The sequence below is a fragment of the Monodelphis domestica genome, chromosome 1, assembly GCF_027887165.1.
Source record: "Monodelphis domestica isolate mMonDom1 chromosome 1, mMonDom1.pri, whole genome shotgun sequence".
Classification (NCBI taxonomy): Eukaryota; Metazoa; Chordata; class Mammalia; order Didelphimorphia; family Didelphidae; genus Monodelphis; species Monodelphis domestica.
Window position 1 is genome coordinate 250,400,080 of NC_077227.1, and position 21,686 is coordinate 250,421,765.

The following is a 21,686-nucleotide window of genomic DNA, read 5'->3' on the forward strand; positions in this document are numbered from 1 at the left end:
ATGCATTATGACTACAGAATAGCAAGCTTATATTCAGCCTAACGTGTTTCAAGGTCTTTTTCTTTGTACTCCCCACTTCATCAATTGTTTCTCCTTAGTATATCAGGAGAGACAAAGAGGAACAACAGAGAAAGGCAGATGAGAACAATTGGGCAAAGAAGATAAATATAGACAAATTGAAAATCATGCATGATACAATAGTGGAATAATAAGTCAACAGAGAGAGATAAAGAAGTATATAATTCATGTTTGAATGTTTTCTAAATAAAGCATTGGATTACTTTGGATGCTCCATTATTTGTTCATATATCATATATATTTATAACAAAACCCCCAAGAAGTAATATAATTTGTCCTAGACATAAAGAGAACCCATGGACTTTGAAATAATAGGATAACTAATGCCCAGCAGATAAAGCTAGGTCTTTTCTCTCAAATTCTCCATAGTAGATGTTTAGAAATTTTAAGAAATTATTTTCCTTAACTGGACAGGTACAGGAAAAGAAGATGACCTATGTACCTTAATTATACTCATGTAACTAAACAATATATAGAGGGTATCCCAAACGTCTTAGTGCAGATTTAAACCATAATTTAAAAGTGCACTGAGACTTTTTTGGCATATACTTTATTTACCTTTCTTTATATATCGATCTATTTACTTACATAGAAGATAGATATCAATATAGACATAGAAAGCTGTGAAAATAAATTGTTGTTTCTTTCTATCTGTCTATATATTGTTTTTATATATAGACATTGATACCATAATGACATCTTTTTCAGTTAAATGATGCTGGTTTAAGAATCTGAGTGTAGCAATAGTAGAAAGATAATTTAAATAGGAATCTCTAGTGTGAGGCAAGATAACTTGAATCTATCTTTTGTTACCAACTATATAGGTAATTAGCATTTTCACTTTTATAAAACATCGCAAAAAAGCTTCACAACAAGCTACACAGACTTATACATGAAAATAATATATGCTACTCTTTCTAAATAAAGCTTTTGGTGAAGTCACTATTGTGGGTCACCAGTCTTTCCTAGAAAATAGGAACATCCCTTATTTATCCTCCTTAAACATTCTTTTTTAAAAGTCCAGATTTTTTAGTTTTAATGGGAAGTTCAACACCCTAAGTAAAAAATTATGCCCTCTAAGATGCAAGATTCTGTCATTTGGGGGGCAAGCATACATATTCCAAGATCTTAAAAATCACATTAAAAGTCATTGATGTAAGCAAAATAGTAGGGAGGACAAATTCCAATTTAAGTATATTCATTTTTTAGTAGAAAAACCAATCCTAGTATTTTCAGTCAAGGAGCTCTCTCTTTGCTTTCCAGGAATGTGACAAATGAACAGTTTAAAGAGAAACTCAAAATGTTTCAAGTGAAGAGAATGAAATAACTTTCATGATGTTTTTCCCCTTAAGTGTTCTCATAGGCTTCCTACCCTTCCCCAAATCCTCAGGCATGAAAGAATTTTACTCACGATCATTGCATTGATTCCCAGAGTAGGAGGTCATGGAACAGTCACAGGTGAAACCTTCCCATTGTTGCATGCAGACACCTTGGTTGGCACATGAATCTTCCTGGCACGTGGTGCTTGGTCCTGGAAACAGGGATCAGAAAAGGAAAGGGAAAGAAAGGCAAGGGGGGAAGAAAAAAGGTAAGGCACTATATGAATCCAAGAACAAGAGTGTGCAAATTTGCTATCATCATGCCAAAAGACAACCTAATCAAGGAACAGCACAACCACCCAAGATTTCCATTCTTGGTCATGCAACAAGAATTCAGGGGCAACAAGAAACAACAAAGACACACGCAGCTACAAAATGTTAACAGTGACACACAAAATGAAGAGGAAGTAACCAGAACATTCTCATTTAGGCAGGCTTCGCAAAAAAGCTTCATCTCTACCATTCAACTAGACAGGCAGATAATCTTATACTGGCTCATGCTCTGACCAGGCCTTTCAGATTAGGAATTCTATTATAATAATACAGAGAAAGAAGAAATACACTTAGCAGTTCTTTTGTATCCTGGGGGTAGGAAATTCCTGAAGGTTGCAGTATAAAAATTAAAAGGTTGATGCCATTTTCTCCATGAAGCCCTCCCTGATTCCTACTCAAGCTTTCTTAGACAATTTTATCTGAAACATTCTTCTGTAAAACCTTGTAGACATTTATCTGTACATATGTTGTACTGCCCCAGTAGATTGTAAATTGCTAGAAGTCAGTTGCTTAGGTGTATAGTAGGTAGGGCATTGGACCTGGTGTTAGGAAGACCTGAGTTTCTACCTCATTTATTAGTTCTGTGACCCTAGGATGAGCACTTTAACCACTGTTTTTCCCAGTTTCTTCATCTGTAAAATAGGGATTATAATAGCATCTCTTTACCAGTGTTGTTGTAAGGATAAAATGAGCTAGTTTAGTGCTTTGCAAACCTCAAATTGCTATTATTATCATTAATGTAATCATTCTTCTTGTTTTCATCTCTATATCCCCCAAAGAGTCTTGTATATATGAAGCACTTAATAAATGTATATTGACTTGGCTTGAATAATGACTTCTTAGAGACTGTTGGAATATTACATGGGAGGAAGCTATGCCCTGTCATATATTGTCAGCCTAAATTTAGGTCAAATTTTGGATTCCCTTTAACCCTTGTGACTTTTCCCAATCCACTTCTTTTTTATTGTTGTAGTTTTTCTCCACTCTGACTTGAGGGGGGGGAAAGAAATAATGGCCCTTTGGGAATATTTTTGTTTAAAAATATAATATTCAGGATAAAGAAGAAAAGAAAACTTCTCAGGACTAATTTAACTCCCCCATAAACACAAGGCTTTGGGGGTGTGGAGGCCATTTTTTCCACATACTAAAAATCTTTGATAGAGTCCTCACTCATGTGATATTTGATGTGTCAAGGAATTTGGTCATTGTCTGCTCTAGATGACATTTATTCCAAGTTGCCAAAAATATTCTCAAGGCAGAAACAAATTCCAAAGTTTCTGCCCATACATAAACACTGAGTTCTAAGCAGGTGGAATTCAGAGGATATATTTCCAAAGAAAGTATCATATCCACAAGTATTCCTGTCTTCTTTGCTATATGTCATTTTTATTTTTTCCTTTCTCCAAGTGAGGAAGTCAAACTATCCTTCATAAGTAAAAGCTATTAAAATATGGAATCATAAAGCTCATAACAATCCAAAACAATGGGAGAATGGATAAGCTTCTGGACTGCTCCAGTTCTCATAAACAATTGCATGCATCCTTGTCAGGATGAGAAAAGGAAAATGATCATGTCCCTATGAGTCCTAAACTTGAACATTGTGTGATACAATTTTTATTAACAATGGCAAATCAGAATAACTTCTTTCAAAAGGTAAAATCTTCTGAAAGAATCCACAGGACTCTCTGACTAAACAGCTCTTGCCAAACAATTGGTTGGTAATTTAATTCTATAAAAGAATCAGAAACACATAACCTACTTTCCCTAGATATCTAAAGAAAAACAAAATAATTCTTCATGTTTTGGTTGATGCTAAACAACAAATCCTTCCATTCCTCTCCTCTTTACTTTGCCTATTCCCATCTTAAGCAACAGCTGACATTTATAGAGTGCTTTTTATTACCAAGTGCTTTACAGATATGATTTCCTCATGTAGACAAATGACCTCTTATGGTAAAAATTTCAGACATTATGGTCCCCATTTTGCAGTTGAGAAACCTAAGGCTCAAACAGTTAACTATAGTGACTTCTTTGTATTTATACAAGTCCCTCTTTCAGGTCCATGTCTAGCATCATCTCTTCCATAAAATCTCTTCCATAAAAATGATCCATCTCTTAATTATCCATAGTACTTATTTTTGTCAACATATATTGTTGGTATCTGAGTATATTTAATAGATAATTTGTAAAATATATTAAATACTGAATTATTTCTTATTCTTTAAATAGTTTTCTCTGCATGCTTTGTCCCTCACCATAGATTATAAGAGCCTTGAAAAGAACCATGTTATATAACTATCTCTCCATATCTAGGGTTATATCTACATAATTTTTGGATTATTAGTATTATAAACATAGTGAGATATTAGCACAGCTAGTTGGCTCAGTGGATAGAAAGCCAGGCCTAGAGAACAGAGGTCATGGGTTCAAATCTGACCTCAGACACTTCCCAGCTATGTGACCATGGGTAACTCACTTATCTCTAATTTTCTAGCTCTTTCCACACTTCTGTCTTGGAATCAATATTTAAAATTGATTCCAAGACAGAAAGTTGGGCTTTAAAAATTAATGAACATAGTGATATATTTTCATTTGAATTGAATGGAATCTAACTGAGTTTTCTGAAAATATTATTTCTAAAATCTGAGGGTAGAGATCAGGGTGGGAGAGGAGAAAGAGGTCAAGAGAAGGAAGAGACCTAAAGATAAAGGAATAGTTTTTCTCTCAAAGGTCACATGAATAGAACAAAGTGCTATTAAAATACATACACACATAATGTGTCTTTAATATACCAAGTGATACATCTTTATTACACCATGGGGCTAGTTAAATGCAATCTAAAATCTCTGCAAGGTTGTAAGCTGTGTTGAAAGCAGAGGCCAGTTATTAAGAGAAGGAAAGCAGTTATTCTATATGTGACTTAAACAAGGTGTCATTTTGCAGTTGGAGATAATATGGAATACTGGTTAGCATTCTGGTCGTGCAGTCAGGAAGTCCTGGATTCAAAGCCAACCCCCTTTTCTTACTGGGTCAATGACCATGCAGATCCTTCACCTACTGACATTATTTCTAGAATAAATTATCCCCTAAATTCATTTCTATCTATCCTCACCCCTTATTCCCCACTTCCTTGCTCTAACATTAAAACTTCTTTTCTGAATATTGTAGTAAAAGTTATGATGCTACTTATCTCTACTGGTCTTGATTTCATCAGATTTCTGCAACTTATTCAATAATGTTTTGATTCATATAAATGTATAATCCATCTATAATACTTTTTTGCTGCTTGCTAAAGGTATTTATTCTCACTTGCTAGATTTGAATAGGTAGATTTATGATGTTCTAATATCTTTGCTCGAATGCACATACTCATTTTTTATAACATACAATGAAAATATAGAATTCAGAGGAATATGAATGAGCTCTAATGAAGGATTGTGTCATAATGGATGGAAGGACCATCCGTCTATCAAGCAGGACACCTGGATTCTAATCCTAGCTCTGTCCTTGACTAGCTTTTTGATCTTGGATAAACATCTTAATCCCCCAGGGCCTCAGTTTCTTCATCAGTAAAAGAAAGACCCTGGGTTAGAATCAAGGGTTCTTAATCTGGGGTCCATCAACTAACTCAGTGTGTATGTTTTTAACATTTTGCTAACTGTTCAATATAATTGGTTTCTCTTGTAATATTTTATATTTTATTGTATTCATTTATTAACATAATTCTGAGAAAAGGTCCTAGGCTTCACCAGATGCCCAATGGATTTCAAAAAAGTTAAGAAGTCTTGGCCTAAATGATGGACTGCGTACAAATCTGTGTATAATATACATTTAAATACAATAAAATATATAATTTAAACTAGGTACAAAACCAAAATGAATACTTGCAATATACCAAAGTATCTATGATTTTATTGGTATTATATAATACCAATAATATATATACATACATACATATATATATATATATATATAAAACTTCTTCTGATGCAGGGCACTCCTCCATATGTTCTTACACCATATCTATGTTTCCCCATAAAACTTCCATAGAGATATTATCCATCATTCTGATGGCCAGTCTCTGATTCTTTTAATATTTTATGACCCACAAGGAGCACTTGGGCTTTCTGTCCATTTTCCTCCTTCCCTTTTGCTACTGATTGCCTCACTTCTTTTCTTCAAGGTATTATTGACAATGTCTTTTATACCACTTCTCAAATTTGTCACTTTTGGTATTATTCTATAGTCTCTTTAAATTCCCCCATATGTCTTCTCATCATTGCCCTTTTGTTTTACTGTACTTTTGATTCTTCTCTGACTGGGGTCTTCAGGAATTCTCAATCATATAGCAATGCTAGAAAATAAATGTTAAAAAAGAGATGCTTGGACAATTCAAAGCAATGTATAATTTCAAATAATAGTCCATCATCCCCTTCTGTCTCTATCTCTTTCTGTCTGTCTTTCTATCTTTCTGTCTATCTCTCTCTCTTCCTCCCCATCCTTTACTAATACAACTTATAAACTTGTACTGTTGCCAGGGGGTGGAAAGCATTGAGTGATTAAGTAAATTACTAGTGACTATATAACCAATATATATCAGAGACAGGAACTGGCCCCAGATATTCTTTACTTTGGGAACAGACTTCTATTAGTGGATAGAAGTCCTGCTTTTTCTCTTGTATCTATAGTTCTCTCTTTATTCATATCTACATAAAAATAATAATTAACATTCATATAGAGCTTATTATGTTCCAGGTACTTTACAAATATCATCTCCTATGATCCTCAAAACAATCTTTGAGGAAAATGTTAACATCTCCATTTTTCACTTGAGGGAACTGAGGCAAACAGAAGTTAAATGACTTGTCCCAAGTCACACAGCTAAGGTGTATTTGAGTTTAGATTTAAATTCAAGTCTTCCTGACTCCAAGCTTGTTGCTCTATCCACTAGCTCATCTAGCTGATAGAAATATCAGCATCTATCTATTTCTCTGTCTATATCTACAACTGAATTTCTACCTTATGTTGATGGGACTAATTGAACAGGCCCCCTATCTAACTGCATTTTTAAATCTGAGAAATACACTTTTTTTTCATCCAATATGTTTTGGAAGGCTAAGGCAATCTCTCTCTAATGACCATGATGCTCATTAAAGAAAATATTGTTCAAAGGATTTGGTATAATAAGTACAATGTCAGGAGGAGTATATTAAAAAAATATGCCACATATAGGAGATCCCTTTTCTGTTTGAACTCTACAAAAGACATCCACTAAGTCTCATAGAAACACCTTAAGTGTATGGGTCTTTTCATTAATGAATCATTTGATACTATGTTGAAGATACTGTTCAACAAAATTATTTCTGATTATGTCTGTCAAAGACTATTGTGTGATTTTAGCATAGATGTATAAATATTATTGTAGAAGAGGTTTTAAGACTATATTTCATTCTATTGAATCAAATACATTTTTGTAAATTAACAAATAGTTAATATAATTGAATATTATATCCTTTATATCTCTGTCAGTTGAATGACTATGAAGATACATTCTGCTAAATGCTAAGCTATATTAGATTATTTGCTATCCTGGGGAGGGGAAGAGGAGAAGGAGAGAATTTGGATTGCAAAATGTCAGAAAACAAATATTTAAAATTGTTTCTACATGTAATTGGAAAAATAATAAAGAATTATAAAATAAAAATGCAAAAATAAATAATAAATAAAATTTTATGGTAGAGAAAAAAGATGTATGGTGGTATAGTATATCATCTATTAAAACATGTCTGCTACTTTCTCTGTTTTTCATCAAGGATACCCAAGCTATGTTAGTTATACCATTTTCACAAAGATTACACAGAAACTAGAATAGTCAGATTGATAATATTGCTGATACCTCTTCATTGTTGTTATTTTTTAAAACCTATAATTATTATGAATTTTGGAAATCTCCATCCACATGAGATATATTGAAAATCAATCTCTAAGTGCCCTTGAAATTGTATCAACTTCAAGTTAAAAGCCTACATTTATTATATTTATTATGCTTACTATGTGCACTTTTCTAACCTCTAGCATGCATTTCTTTTATACACATTTTTCAGAGTCACAATACAAAAAGAAAATGCTTTAGCTCAAACTATATATTTGTTTATATTGTTGGGGAGTAATTTTCACTTTTACCTACTCTGTGTATATCTTTGAGCTTGATTACTCCAATTTGGAAGTTTCCCAGAGACCCATAAATTCAGAGTTGCAATTATGCTCACAAATCTCTGGAAAAGAACACATTGTCTCCAGAAGTTCCAAATATTTTTATATCGCAGTTAGCATTTTTAGGTCTCACTGGTCTTTAATCATAATTTATTATTTAATTCTATTTCCTATATTTCTAATACATCAAGGAGCATGGTTTATATAACACAAGTAAATAAGAACAGTTGACAATAATTGGTTTATTTTCTTGCAAAAATCTTTGGCCAAATACTAAGATTTTTAACTGACCTTTGTCATTTTCTCCATCTCAATTTACTTCTTTATAAAATGAGCAGATTAAATTTTATAATTCCTAGTGTTCAATTCTAATCCTAAAATGATATAAATTTCCTTAAATAAGTAGTTTGATAACAAAGTTATAAAATCCAAATGTTATAATTCATATATTGTTAAGATGAAGCAAGGTAGTTTTAGAAAAGTTAGTAAAAGGACAGCTAGGTAGCTTAATGAATAAAAATCTGGCTGAAAGATAGGAGGTTCTAGGTTCAAATTTGATTCCAGACACTTTCTGGCTATGTGAGCCTGAGAAACTCACTTAACCCCAGTTGCCTAAGCCTTATCACACTTCTGCCTGGGAACTGACATTTAGCATTTGTTCTAAGACAGAAGATAAAGGTGTAAAAAAAGTCAGTAAATTATATTTCACATATATTTGTTGTCCTCCTTACAATTTAATTTATAAATGCTTTCAGCATGATCTGGCTCATGTAGTTTTCATGCCAAGTTCTTGGTAGGCTAATTTTCATTTTAACTGATTTTTATTATTTTGTAAGACCATATTGTTAGTAATCTTCCATCATCCTGTGATCATTCTGTATAATGTTTTGCCAATGAAATTGTACTCTAAACTGTCACTCCTTTAGATATCATATTTCTCTCTTTGGGAAGGAGTTCAAGTTTTTCTGGCCAATATAATACCTGGGTTCATTTGGCCTCCTACTTGTGGCAACTGTTTTGCACAAGTTAAACTTTATTAAGTTATGATAAAAGTTTGAATCATAGTCTTTTGTCCATTTTTAATGAGGGTCAAAAGCTGGTTTATTCCTTCATAACTAAATTCCAACAAATTATATATGAATTTCTCTAACTGTATGCCATATTTTGCTTTCATCTTTGTCTTTTTAATCTAATTTGATATCGACTTTAATCTTTGCATTAATTAGTGAATAACCTCAACACAGAGATGCAGAAATTTTAATTTTTACTGATGTTTCTTGCTATTCATCACATCTGTCACAGAATCATGATGTTTGAGAGTTGGAAAGAATCTCTGAGATTATCTAGTCCAATCCATTTCTCATTCTCATCTCAAAGAAAGTGTCCTTTATGTGCATTCATGAAGATTCTAAACAGCCTTTATGCCTTTTGTTTCTTGTATTATTTAGATTTTTTCATTTTTTTCATTTTATTTTTTTTTGTTTCCTAATACAATTTTCTCTGTTCCTCCATTTCCACCTTAGGGTTGAAGACACTAAGTATAACATAATCATATGTTTAATATTGAGTATCTTATCAAGTTCTTCCTGGAAGTTCTCTATTTCTTCATCCTCCCCAATAGGAAATGAGACAAAAACTGCATTTATACTCATGCTGGAATCTTTGCTTGTGGTCTCAGTGAATTCAACAAGGCAACACATATAGGTGGTCCATGAAATAATATTGCTTGTTGCCTTTTGGCCCACAATGAAATCAACTCCAACTCTTTCATTTTTCTCTCTGGAGAGAACTTGGCAGTGAAACTGCTACTTCCTTACGATTTCTTGTTTATTAATAGAGTGTTGTTGGTTTCTTTGGTCATGCACCAGCTCATTGTATTTCTTAGACTAAAAAGGTCATATAACTCTCTTCTGATTCAACATTATGAAGGTAACCCCTGGCTTTCAAGACTTATGCAAGTAGAGTACAAGTCCTGATAATTAGTCAATCAGTCAATAATTACTCATAAAGTGTTTACTATATACAAGGCACTGTGCCAGGTTGACACTGACAAATTCTAACAAAATGAAGAATAATCAACATGAACCTGGTGACAAATTTTCTCAGCTGTTTGAAGACCAGATTGAATATATGAAATCTTATCATAAAAAGTATGGTGACTAGACTATATTTTATCAGTCATAGGAAACTATGAAATAGATAATATATTTTGCCATTCTTTTCTCTATGCCCCCTTCTATTTCTCCATCGATGTAGATGGAGTGGTGAGGTGGGAAAGGATGGGGCAAAAATTGCTACAAATCCAATGGTACTTTGTTAATGAAAATAGTGAAAACAACTTAGGGGCTGTGAGATGGAAATGGAGAAATAAACCTAAGTCACATGATATCTTAACTTGAGTAAACCTTTAATTTTTTAACCTTTGATTATTTTTTTCTTGTAGGAGGGAAAGAGACAGGAACAAAACTGTATTTTCCTTGGTATAAGGAATTCTTGGTAAGAAATTCACTCTATCACTGCAGACTGGGACCTGTTCTGTGGTTTCTAGTCTTAGAGAACTTCCTTGGAACACCAAATTGCCCAAGATAAGTCAGGTATGTGATAGAGATGACTCTTGAACCCAGGTCTTTCTGTCTGGGAGGTCAGTTCTCTATCTGCTATATTATGACTGTCTCTCACTTTAGGATTGATATATTTTAGTTTTTTAGTTGCCTTATTCTTTTGTTATCTAGGTTCTTTAAAATATAATTCCACTGAAAATATTATTACAAGAACAGATTTATAAATGACAATCTTTTTAAGCTCTTATATGAACATACAAATGTTATTAATTCAGGAAAAGCCAACAGGAAAATGATCATTAACTCCATTGTTTGATATGTCAGATGAAAAAAGTAAATCCTAGAAACAGAACCTAGAACTTCTATGACATCAACAGAAAAATCCATTCTATGGAGGACCTCATTTAAGATCATTAAAGTTACTTTTTTGGCTACTTCTACTTCTCTGAAGTATGTGTGACCATAGCTTAACATAAAAATTATAATTAAATGTTCTTTCATGGTTTAGCTTAGTGATATTACTTAAATATCTCATGGTTTTGTTGAGTCTCCTAAATCATTGTTTAGATCATTATTTCAATATTCTTCTCCTAAAAATCTTTAACAAGAAAAACTAAGGACAGAGTATAAAGGTGACATGGGAAACACAGAGGTGATCTTGAAACAAGGAACACATGGAGTTCAGTGGTCCTTCTGGCACATTATGGCTCTCTGACCCTGGGCAAGACTCAACCTTCAACTACTCTAAGCAATCTCCTCACCTGGACAATTCCTAAAACAATGAAATCACAGGTTCAGTTCCTATTCTTATTGAAGGGCATCCCAATTAAGGTATTTTTAACATAAAAAATGAGGGTTTATTCTTTTTCAAAGTTCCATTAAGCTATGCAGTAAATAGAGCACCAGGCCTGGAACCAGAAGTTCAAATCTGGCTTCAGACACTGTGTGACCCTGGGGAAGTCGCTTAACCCTATTTGCCATGTTTCTTCATCTGTAAAATTAACTGGAGAATGAAATGACACAGCACTTCAGTGGTAAGTATTTTTGCCAATAAACCCCTAAACGGGTCATGAAGAGTCAGACATGACTGAAAAAAATACACCAAACAAAAACAAAATTATTTTCCAGAACTTTTATGGGGACATGAAGAAGGGGGTTAAAACTGATAGAAATAAATTGGATAGAATATACGCATGAATCAAAATGCAAAGGTCATGATTCACTCATGGATATATAACTACCTTCTCTGAATACATAATTTATTCATTAGTTGGGTTTTTTTTTTTTAGCAACCATTCCCTTATATCTTAGAATGAATACTTTGCATTGGTTCTAAGGCAGAAGAACAGTAAGGTCTAGGCAATGGGGGGCAACATAGCTAGGAAGTGTCTGACGTCATATTTGAACCAAGGACCTCCCATCTCTAGGTCTGACTCTCAATCCACTGAGCCACCCCATGGCCCCTTGAATACATATAATAGTGGGTATAGACTACCTGCACAGCCTTGAGTAGTGTAGACACACAAGTAGTGCCCTCAACATTCCATTTGGGAAATGTGTAGTGTGTTCTATATCCACTGTATTTATAGATGTTCTTTCATTCTTCCTAGTATCAGGGTATTAGGATCTAACAGAAAAGCATGTGCACTTTTACAAACCACTGAGAATGGGTCAAATTTCCCTAGGCTAGTAAATCCTCCTCCAGTAGTCATTCCTTGTCCCTATGCTATCATCCCTTCTGCCAAAAGGTAGTCCTTTTTTCTGCATTTGGACAGACTACAAAGTATAACTAATTAACAACAGAAGTGCCTTGTTCAGGTTTAGAAAGGGTCATTTATGCTCTGAAATTTCCCCATTTCTAGCTGTTTGCTGCTCACTAAGGGGCAACATTCTCTGTCTGACCTCTCTTTGATCATTTACATAGCAACTCCTACCACCCCAGGAGCAGACAATTATAACCTTGATGAAGAACAAGCAGTCTAAGCAGCTTATCCTCAATAACACATGGTCCATTGGAGCAGAAATGTTTTCATCCTCCATAGTCAGGCCAAAAAGGAAAGAAGGAAGTCTATCACCAGAACTCATGATATTAATGATTCTATGGTATGAGTATCTGAGTTGCCAAGAGACTTGATTTTAAACAGTGCAGTGTCAAAGAAGTTAAGGTGGTGATTCCCGTCCCTCTCCAGATCAGGGAGCTCTTGATCTCTACAGAGGGAAAAACCTGTCTCACAACCATGAGACACTTAGTTCTGACCCAATTTCTTGACTGGGCATCCCTTTGCTTAGAAAGAGAGCTGAAGGTAAGGATGGGCATGGATCACCAGTGAGAAAAACCAACTTGATAGCAGCAATTATTACAGCCTTGGTAATCATGCTCTGGAGAAATTCTATACTGGTTTACTGTTTGTAAGACATTTTCCATGCATTAATAATAACATTTTTATAGTGTTTAAAGGTGTGCAAAGCCTGTCATGGATATCTCATTTGAAACAACCCTGTAAAGTAGCTGCCATTATCCATTTTATAGATGTTGGAAACTGAGGCTGAGAGGTTAAGTAATTTGCTGAGGATTACACTTCTCTAAGCATCTGAGACAGAATTTGAACTCAGGTCTTCCTGTTTTCAAGTTTGGCACTCATTTACACTTTACAACCTAGCTGTCTATATCATTCGATCCTTATAATCATCCTCTGAAGGATTAGTACTGAAAAATATTGTATCCATTGTAATTTTAGCTAGTATATAAATAGTGCCTTAAGGCTTGCAAAATGCTTTCCAACTATTATCTCATTAAATCCTCACAATGACCCTGTGATTGAGTTGTTATTATTATTCTAATTTTATTTTTATTGTTAAGTCATTCTGTCATGTCTGACTCTTTGTGACCCTGTGAACCATAGCTATCCATTTTCTTGGCAATGATATTGGAATGGTTTGCCATTTCCTTCTCCAATGGATCCAGTGGATCCTTTTCTCCTTTTACAGATGAGGAAACTGTAACATTCAAAGGTTAAGTGACTTGCCTAGGGTCATTCAGCTAATATGTATCTAAGGCTAGTTTTGAACTCAGGTCATCCTGATATCAGTTCTAGCGTTCTATCCACTAACTACTAGCTACCTTTGCTTAAGAGGCTACTAAGGTTTTACAGAGTTTAGTAATTTTCTGAGCATCACAAAACTAGTATCATAGGAAAAATTGTGATCTCAGTCTCTCCAGACTCAATCCCCACCATTCTAACAAATGTATAAGAAAGAGAAGCAGAACCTTTTACTTTTGTAGGGGAGAAGGAGAGTCAGTCATGGAAAGGCTGGTCAACGAAGGTGGTGTCTAATCTTCTGACTCTCATTACAGTCTCTATTCCTTTGGAAAGCATCATTTCTAGTATTTTTTGATAATCTGGAGGTGACAAATCTTATGACTACTTCAAATATTCAGATATTTTTTTCATTATTTGTTCTATTAAATTACTCTGCAGCTGTGAGCTGTTACCACACATCCTTGAAGTCCATGCAAGTTTATTGAGTGAGCTCCCCTTCACTGATATAAGGAGACATGAATCAATGGTGAGACTTCATTATGAATTTTAGAGTCTTCAAGGTGAGAAGACATTGCCAAAAGTAGTGTGCAAGGGTCAGAGATTATTTTAATTTTTGATGATGTCCATAGGGGCCTTTGGGGAGGTAAGCAAGCCTCAAATGCCTCATTTACAAGGTAGAATGAATTAGCATTCACCACTTTCCTTTGTAGGACATCATTAGAAATTAGTTGTTTCTAAAATACTTGAAATTTTCCAAGGTGTCAGTCTGAATACAAAACAACAGGACAGCAGTTGTTTGCTTTGTCTTATAAATCACATCTTTGACCACTTAGGAAAATACACAGCTGCCAAACTGAAGGTACATTGTTTATAGTTTATAATGCAAAGTAAAGGGCTCCTATTTTATGCTGTACAGTTTTCTCCCCTAAGATTATAGATTTAGAGCTGAAAAGGACCAGGGAAATCATCAAATCTAACCCATTCTTTTCACAAATGAAGAAACTGAGAGCAAAGACATTAAGTAACTTGTCCAAGGTCATACATGTAACTAAGCAGCAAAGTCAAAATTTGAATCCAAATCCTCTAATGCAAAACTAGCACTTGGCACTACACTATAGTGCCTTTCACTCCAGGTTAGAGCCTAAACCCTTCTGGCTGTAAATTCTGAATTGTCTTTTGGAAAGGGTGTGAATGCACAAACTTACCAGTGTGTCTTTAGGTATAAAAGCAACATTACTTAAAAAAAAAAAAGATTCTGGAAGTGAGAAAATCTTTCAATATCTGCAAGAACAATCTGTTCAGTTTCCACTGCTGAAAGCAACAATTAAGGATTGGAAATTTAAGATAGTTTAAAACAGCTCCTTTCAATGCTACTATTTCCAGATATTTAAGATAGCCTGTGGCTACTGAGGTTTCTGAGCCCATTCTACACTGAAAACATTTCCCAGTTGTTGTTCCCAGGCTTTACTTTCCTTATTTGTTGGAGAAGTCTAAATTTGCATACACGAGGAGATCCGTTTCTGGTAGCCTGCAGAAATTTTATCCATTTACATTTTACACATGCTTGTTGACTAATCTACCTTCCCAGGCACTTATCTGATTTGTCTCAGCTCTTCTCAGTGTAGGAGGGAAAGTTACCTAAATGTTATTGTGTAGACAGGGGATAACCATGCAGCATAAAATATCTTAAATTGACTCCTTCCTTCTGGCTTTCACTGAGACCTGGTTTCCTCCTGATGGCACAACCATCCTGGCCTCCCTTTCCAGCTCTGACTGCATTTTAATTCATTCCCCAACTCATTGACCAAAGTGAGGGATTTGAAATATTACTGGTTTCCCAATGCCACTTTCTGTCTCTCCCTCATGCCACCATCACCTTCCCTCCTTTGTAGTTCATTTAATCAACATTTACCAGCATCCAAATCCCAGTAGTTGTTGATTACCAACCATACTGATATTCTCTCAAATACTCTAAATTCCTACTTTCTTAACTTTCTCATATCCCACAACCTATGACTCCACCCCACCTCAACCACAAACAGAGAAGTAATATTCTTGTTTTCCCATTAGCCTCACATATGAGACTGCTGTGTTCATGATCTCTGATGTTCCTTTATCTGGTCAAAATCAATTGTATGCTACCTCTCCCTCTCCCTTGCAGTTTTGAACCTTATTCCTCTTCCATGTTGAGAATACCCTAGCTTCTAATCCCTAGATGCTACAGTTCTTCCCCAAGCCATCATCTGTGCTCAAGCTATACTCTCCTCCTTTTCTCATACTGATCCTTTGTTAAACCAGTTGAACTCTACACTGTCCTATTCTCTTGATGGCCTTAATCTTGGATCACTCCTACCATCTAATGCCTTTCCTCTTACACACATGCTATTGAATGAACCTGTGGAAAATCATTACACTGTGTTCATTGCTTTTGTTATTGAGCCATTTTTTCAGTCATTTCAGACTCTTCATGACTCCATTTGGGAATTTCTTGGCAAAGATACAACAATGATTTGACGTTCCTTCTTTGGCTCATTTTACAGATTAAGAAAATGGAGGCAAACAGGGTGAAGTGATTTACTCAAGATCACCCAGCTAGCAAATGTCTGAGGCTGGATTTGAACTCAAGATGAGTCTTCCTAATTCCAAGTGCGGTATCCTCTCCATTGTGCCTCTTAGAGACAACCCTTTTAAAACTCTCTAATTACCTCCCCATACAGAACAGTCCATCTCTTGACTGAACATTTTCACTGGCTGTCACCTCCAGCCTGGACTATTCTCTTCCCTCATCTCTACTCTTAGGTTCCATGACTTTCTTCAAGTTTCAGCTAAAATCCCAACTTTTAAAGAGTATTTCCCATTCCCCCTTAATTCTAGTGTTTTCTCTCTCTGTTGGTTGTTTCCAACTTATCCTATATAAGCTTGTTTGTACATAGAAATTGCTTGTTGTCTCCCCCTTCCCATTAGACTGTGACCTCCTTGAGAGTAGGAACTGGTTTTGTTTTTCTTCATCTTCTGATCACTTTGCACAATAAGGGATTAATAAATATTTATAGACCGAAGTGAATCTTTCAAAAATGTCTCCGTTTCCTCTGGTTTCTTTAATCAAGCTTCCTCCCAACCCCAAAATGCACTTGGAAGTAAACGACTGTATGGGAGACAGGAGGAAAAATTAGTCTGGGATTTAAGAAACCTATTGCCTCTATCTCCTACTAAGTTGGGTGTCAAATGATTAAGAAGTATATAATTTCAATCCTATGAGGAGAAATAGACTCCCTACTTACTCCTGTCACTGCGTTAGAGTTTGAGTAATCAGTCCTTTCTGTTTGTGTGATTAGAGAGGTAAAAGAAAGGCAAGCCAAACACTATCCATCTATTGATACTTTATCCTTTGCTTCTTTGTATGCTTAATGATGGCCTCTAAAGAGTTAATATTACCACAGGAGCATTAAATTGAGTTTTCTTTCTCCTTTTGCCCAGAACCAACATAATTGTAAGCCAGGATGGCAGAGGCCCAAAACACACTGAAATTGTCCCTGATGCCAAGATGAATCAGCAGTAGAGGCAATTAAACAGAAACATCAATTCTTAGAGTTGGAAGGAACCTCAGAGGACATCTAGCCCAACATATACCTGAATAAGAATCATTTCTAGGACCTATTCAAAATGTGGACATCTCATTTCTCCTTTAATATCTCCAATGATGGAGAAACCCATTATCTCCCAAGGCATCCAGTTTCACTTTGAGAAAGCTCTAATTGTTGGGAATTTTTTCCTTAGTTTAAATCCAATATTACTCTCATTTCAACTGCTTCAAATTCCTTCAAGTTCTATCCTTGTGGGGAACAAACAAAACAGGTCTAATCTCTTCTGTTATATGGCTCTCAAAGTACATGAAGACAGTTGTTGCAATGCTACTAAGTCTTTTCCTCTTCAAGATAAACATCCTCAAAGCTCAACATTCTCAGAATTAACTTGTCTCAGAAGAAAGTTTAATAATGTCATCTAGAGTGCAAAGAGAAAAATGTTACATAAAAATTCACAGCCACTAGGATAGTTCATTGACTCTCTGGCCTTCTTTCTTATCCTTGAATCTGAGTGATATAACCTAAGAAATAAGTGTCTGAATTTATACTCAAACTGCATCACTGCTGAGAGAGAAACACAGACTACTTAAAATTAGGTTTGCAACCAGTCAGAAGACTATGCCCTTTGAGTCGGCCATCTGTATTTCTGCAACTCATCTAAGGGAAAAATAAAAACAAAACAAAAATGAATATATTTCTCTCACTTTTAGAGAAGAAGCAGTTAGGTCTATAACGGATGTGTGTGTGTGTGTGTGTGTGTGTGTGTGTGTGTGTGTGTGTGTATCTCAGTTCAAATCTAGCTTATCCAACTATCTCCAGTAATTCCAAGCTTTTAGAGGAAACTGCCTTCATCATTTATATGGCATCAAGTCAGAACTTCAGACACAGCCTAGATGAGAAATATGTCTACAATTTACAGGGTTTAGGGAAACAGAATGGAAGGAAGTATCAAGAAAAGATCAAACTTCTCATGGCCCAGATAACTTAATATAAGATTAAAAGAGGATGGGACAAGTGTAATTAGAACCAAAAATTCCACATGTAATTTAAGCACACTTGGGTCGGCTCATTAGTTGGTTTTCTGAAAATAAGCAGCCTCTAGATTCTAGGTTCCCTTATGCCTCTTCAACATTTTTTGAAATTACATTATAGTATATTCCTGAAAATTCATCCAAACATTGTAAAAGAAAACGTTGCTGGGAATTTTATGAGAGAGTGGTGAAACAAACTTAAGTGAAGATATCTTGATTCGATACCCATAATAAAAGGGAAGAATTGTAATTCATTTATTTAATTTTATGTCTTTTCAAATTAACATTCAAATTCAGCTTTAGACTGAATTTCATGAAATATAACTTCATTTTAAAGGTCCTCTTTTTCCAATGCTTAGACTCCTAGGAGAAAACAAATTAACTAACTAACCCTTTCTATTCTCCCTTTCTGGATCTCTGTCTTTGTCTCTCTCTCTCTCTTTGTGTCTTTGTCTGTCTGTCTGTCTCTCTCACACATATTTATTTAGTGTTGATTATGTGAAAGGTCTGGTGCTAGGTATATAAACATATGAAAAAGTAAAATAGTTTCTGCCCTAAAGGCGCTTGTCTCTTTTAGAAATATAACTCCAAATTATAGTCCAGGTCAAACACTATAAAATGTGCTAGGGACAAATATAACCCCCCAAAAGTGAAATTTTTTAAAAGAAAAATAATGAATAAATGAGGTCTTAGTAAATGCTTACTATTGTGCCAAGCATTGGGTTAACTCTCCAGGAAATTGAGAAATTGAGATAATCCCGTTGTTAAGGAGCTCACACAGTATTTGTTGGAAAAGACATAGAAGAAGGCTCAGAGGTATATATGCAAGTCAGAGGAGAGGATGGCAAGGGAATATAGACCTTATGTCATGGGATACAATAACCCATGATAGGGAGAAACCTGTGACTCTACTCAGTAGGTGGGAGATAGAGACAGCAGGACAGTACTGCTTGGGGAGTGCATAGGATGGGAATGGACCAAGAAGTAATTTCTTTCACTGGGTGAACAACATAGCTATATGATAACTTCCTGTTCTAGCTAATTATCTTTTCTAACTTGATGCTGACCACAGCTTTTGCAATTTGCTGAAGGAGTACAAATGCTGTCAGAGTCTCATAAATTTCAGTGTCCTGGTAAAAAATCCCAATTGCCTCACTGGTTATGACCCTGCCTTCTTCACAAAGAAAATAAAAGACCTTTTGACATCTTAAAATTCACAGGAGAAAAAAAAGAGAGCAAATTACTTGTGAGTAGGCTTGTAGGAATTGCACTTCTCACTGAAGCAACCGAATTGAAGAGTTTGAGGTGAAGAATTTGCTTTTTTTCTAGTCAGACCACACCAGTGGACACTCCCTACTATATAGATTTCAGTTGATTACTGTAGATGTCTTCCACTTTTCTGAGCAACTATCTTGTTTAGTTGAAAACCCTTTGCTTCAAATAGCTCATAATGAAGTTGGCACAATGATCTTGCTTGACACTTTCAATGATCATGCTTCAGAAGTCATAGTACAAAATAGTGCTAAATAAATACAGTGAGCTTATCTTTTGCTTTCCTCTAAAAAATATCTATCTCTAAGAGAGTATTCTTCCCCTCCAGATAAAACAAAAAAACAGAAAAAACAAACAAGGACAGTTAGGTTGATGGTTTATCCAGGTAAATTATTTCAGTACTTACATTTCACTTTTATTTTATTTAACCATTGAGGAACATCTCCCCTTATCTTTCAAGATGACAGATCCATGACACTATGATGAACTAGACTGATGTATGTATAGGTGTGACTATATGTAAAAGAGGTATGAAGAGATTGAAGAAAAGAAGGAGTGAGACACAGAGAGATACAAAAAGAGAAAAAGTTATATAGGGAGAAAGGGAAAGAAAAAAAGGAAGAAAGAAAAAGGGAGAGAAAGAAAGAAGTAGAGAGGTAGAGAAAGACAGGAAGAGACACATAGAGAGAATACCCAAATATTCATGCTACATTTCATAATCAATTGGTCTGTGTGCCACTGGTGTGGATAAAGACATTGATGCATGACTAATAGTCCATTTTCACAGAATCAATAATATAATAACTAAAGGCATTTGCAATCCCTGATGTTCTGTCCCTAAGCCAGGAAAAGAGTACAATAACAAAGAAAGAATATAGTCAGTTCCTGCTCTAACCACAGTCAGCTAAGTGGTTTGTAAATGTGGAACAAAATTCCTCTAAATGTGATGGCAAACTGAAAGACTCACAAATGGCTGAAATTCTTTCATTGAGGATAACATTTAAAAAATGATTTCTTCAAGAAAATTTTGACTGGGGAGCAGCTGGGTAGCTCATTGGATTGAGAGCCAGTCCTAGAGATGGGAGGTCCTAGGTTCAAATCTGGCCTCAGACACTTTCTAGCTGTGTGATCCTGGGCAAGTCACCTGACCCCCATTGCCTAGCCCTTACCACTCTTCTGCCTTGGAGCCAATATACAGTATTGACTCCAAGATGGAAGGTAAGGGTTTAAAAAAAATTTCACCAAAGAGACTGATTTGATCCAATAATTTGTGTCTCATATTGGAAAATAAAATCACAAATTGGCCAGCTCTCTCCATAAATCTGTTATCTTACTTTTCTAAGCATGAAGGGAAGCAAAACATCTAGGAACATGTGAGATGATTTTCCAACACAATCCATATATTTCTTTTGCAATATATGACAAATCCCACTATGAACCACATCAAAAACCTAAGGATTATCTTATATTTACTTTGTACATATTTATTTATATTTATATGTGCATATGTGTAGGTCCCTACTCCTAGAAAATAAGCTTCCTGAGGCTAGTGATTGATAACCATAGAGATAATTTAAATAGTTAAACAGGTTTAAAAAAAATAACTTTTGACAAGGCATGAGTGTGTTAAGTCAAGAAGACCTAAGTACCAATATGTAAGTAACCATTTCTGGAAGGTGTCATTTTGAATGGTATTGTGAAGCAGTTTCTGCCACAGATAATTTTCTGACATCTAACATGCAGACATGATATTCAGGATAAATACAATAACTTTCTTTTCCAACAGAGCACCATTACTTACACCTCAAAATAGGGCATAAAAGTGCTCAACTAAAATATCAACATCTTCAATAGAGGATAGAAATTACTAAATATATTTTATATCATTAATATCCCCCCAAATGCTTTTTAACAATCTCTCAAATGAATTAAGAGAAAATGGCAAAGGTCCATATACTCCAATATTCTTTCTGAGTAAATGACCTCTATGAGGCAATAGATAATAAAACTAAAAGCCTAAGGCACATTCTTTTCCAGTAAGGGATGGTTTTCCTCTATAGAGTAGCAGCCAGTTGTATAACTGCTATGTGAGGAACCCATTCATATCTCAAAGTTTACCAGTTAACTTATAGATAGAAACCATGTAAGATGCTGTCAAACCTCTTTTGTCAGCAAAATACTGCTCCCTTCATTTCCTAGATGCCATTTTTGAAGCAATTCTTTTAGTTTTAATCTTTTGCTTCTTGCTTTCCTT

General features: G+C 35.0%; 1 protein-coding gene across 13 annotated transcripts in view; it reads right to left on the reverse strand.

Annotated features, from left to right (window-relative positions):
- The window catches only part of NRXN3 (neurexin 3), a 2,159,162-nt gene that overhangs the window by 1,075,720 nt on the left and 1,061,756 nt on the right, over positions 1-21,686 (reverse strand). For all 13 annotated transcript variants that reach the window (XM_056820749.1, XM_056820726.1, XM_016428731.2 and 10 more), the window contains one exon: positions 1,490-1,609. In XM_056820749.1, coding sequence (XP_056676727.1) covers positions 1,490-1,609 — 120 coding nt within the window. The remainder of the gene's footprint in view (positions 1-1,489; positions 1,610-21,686) is intronic.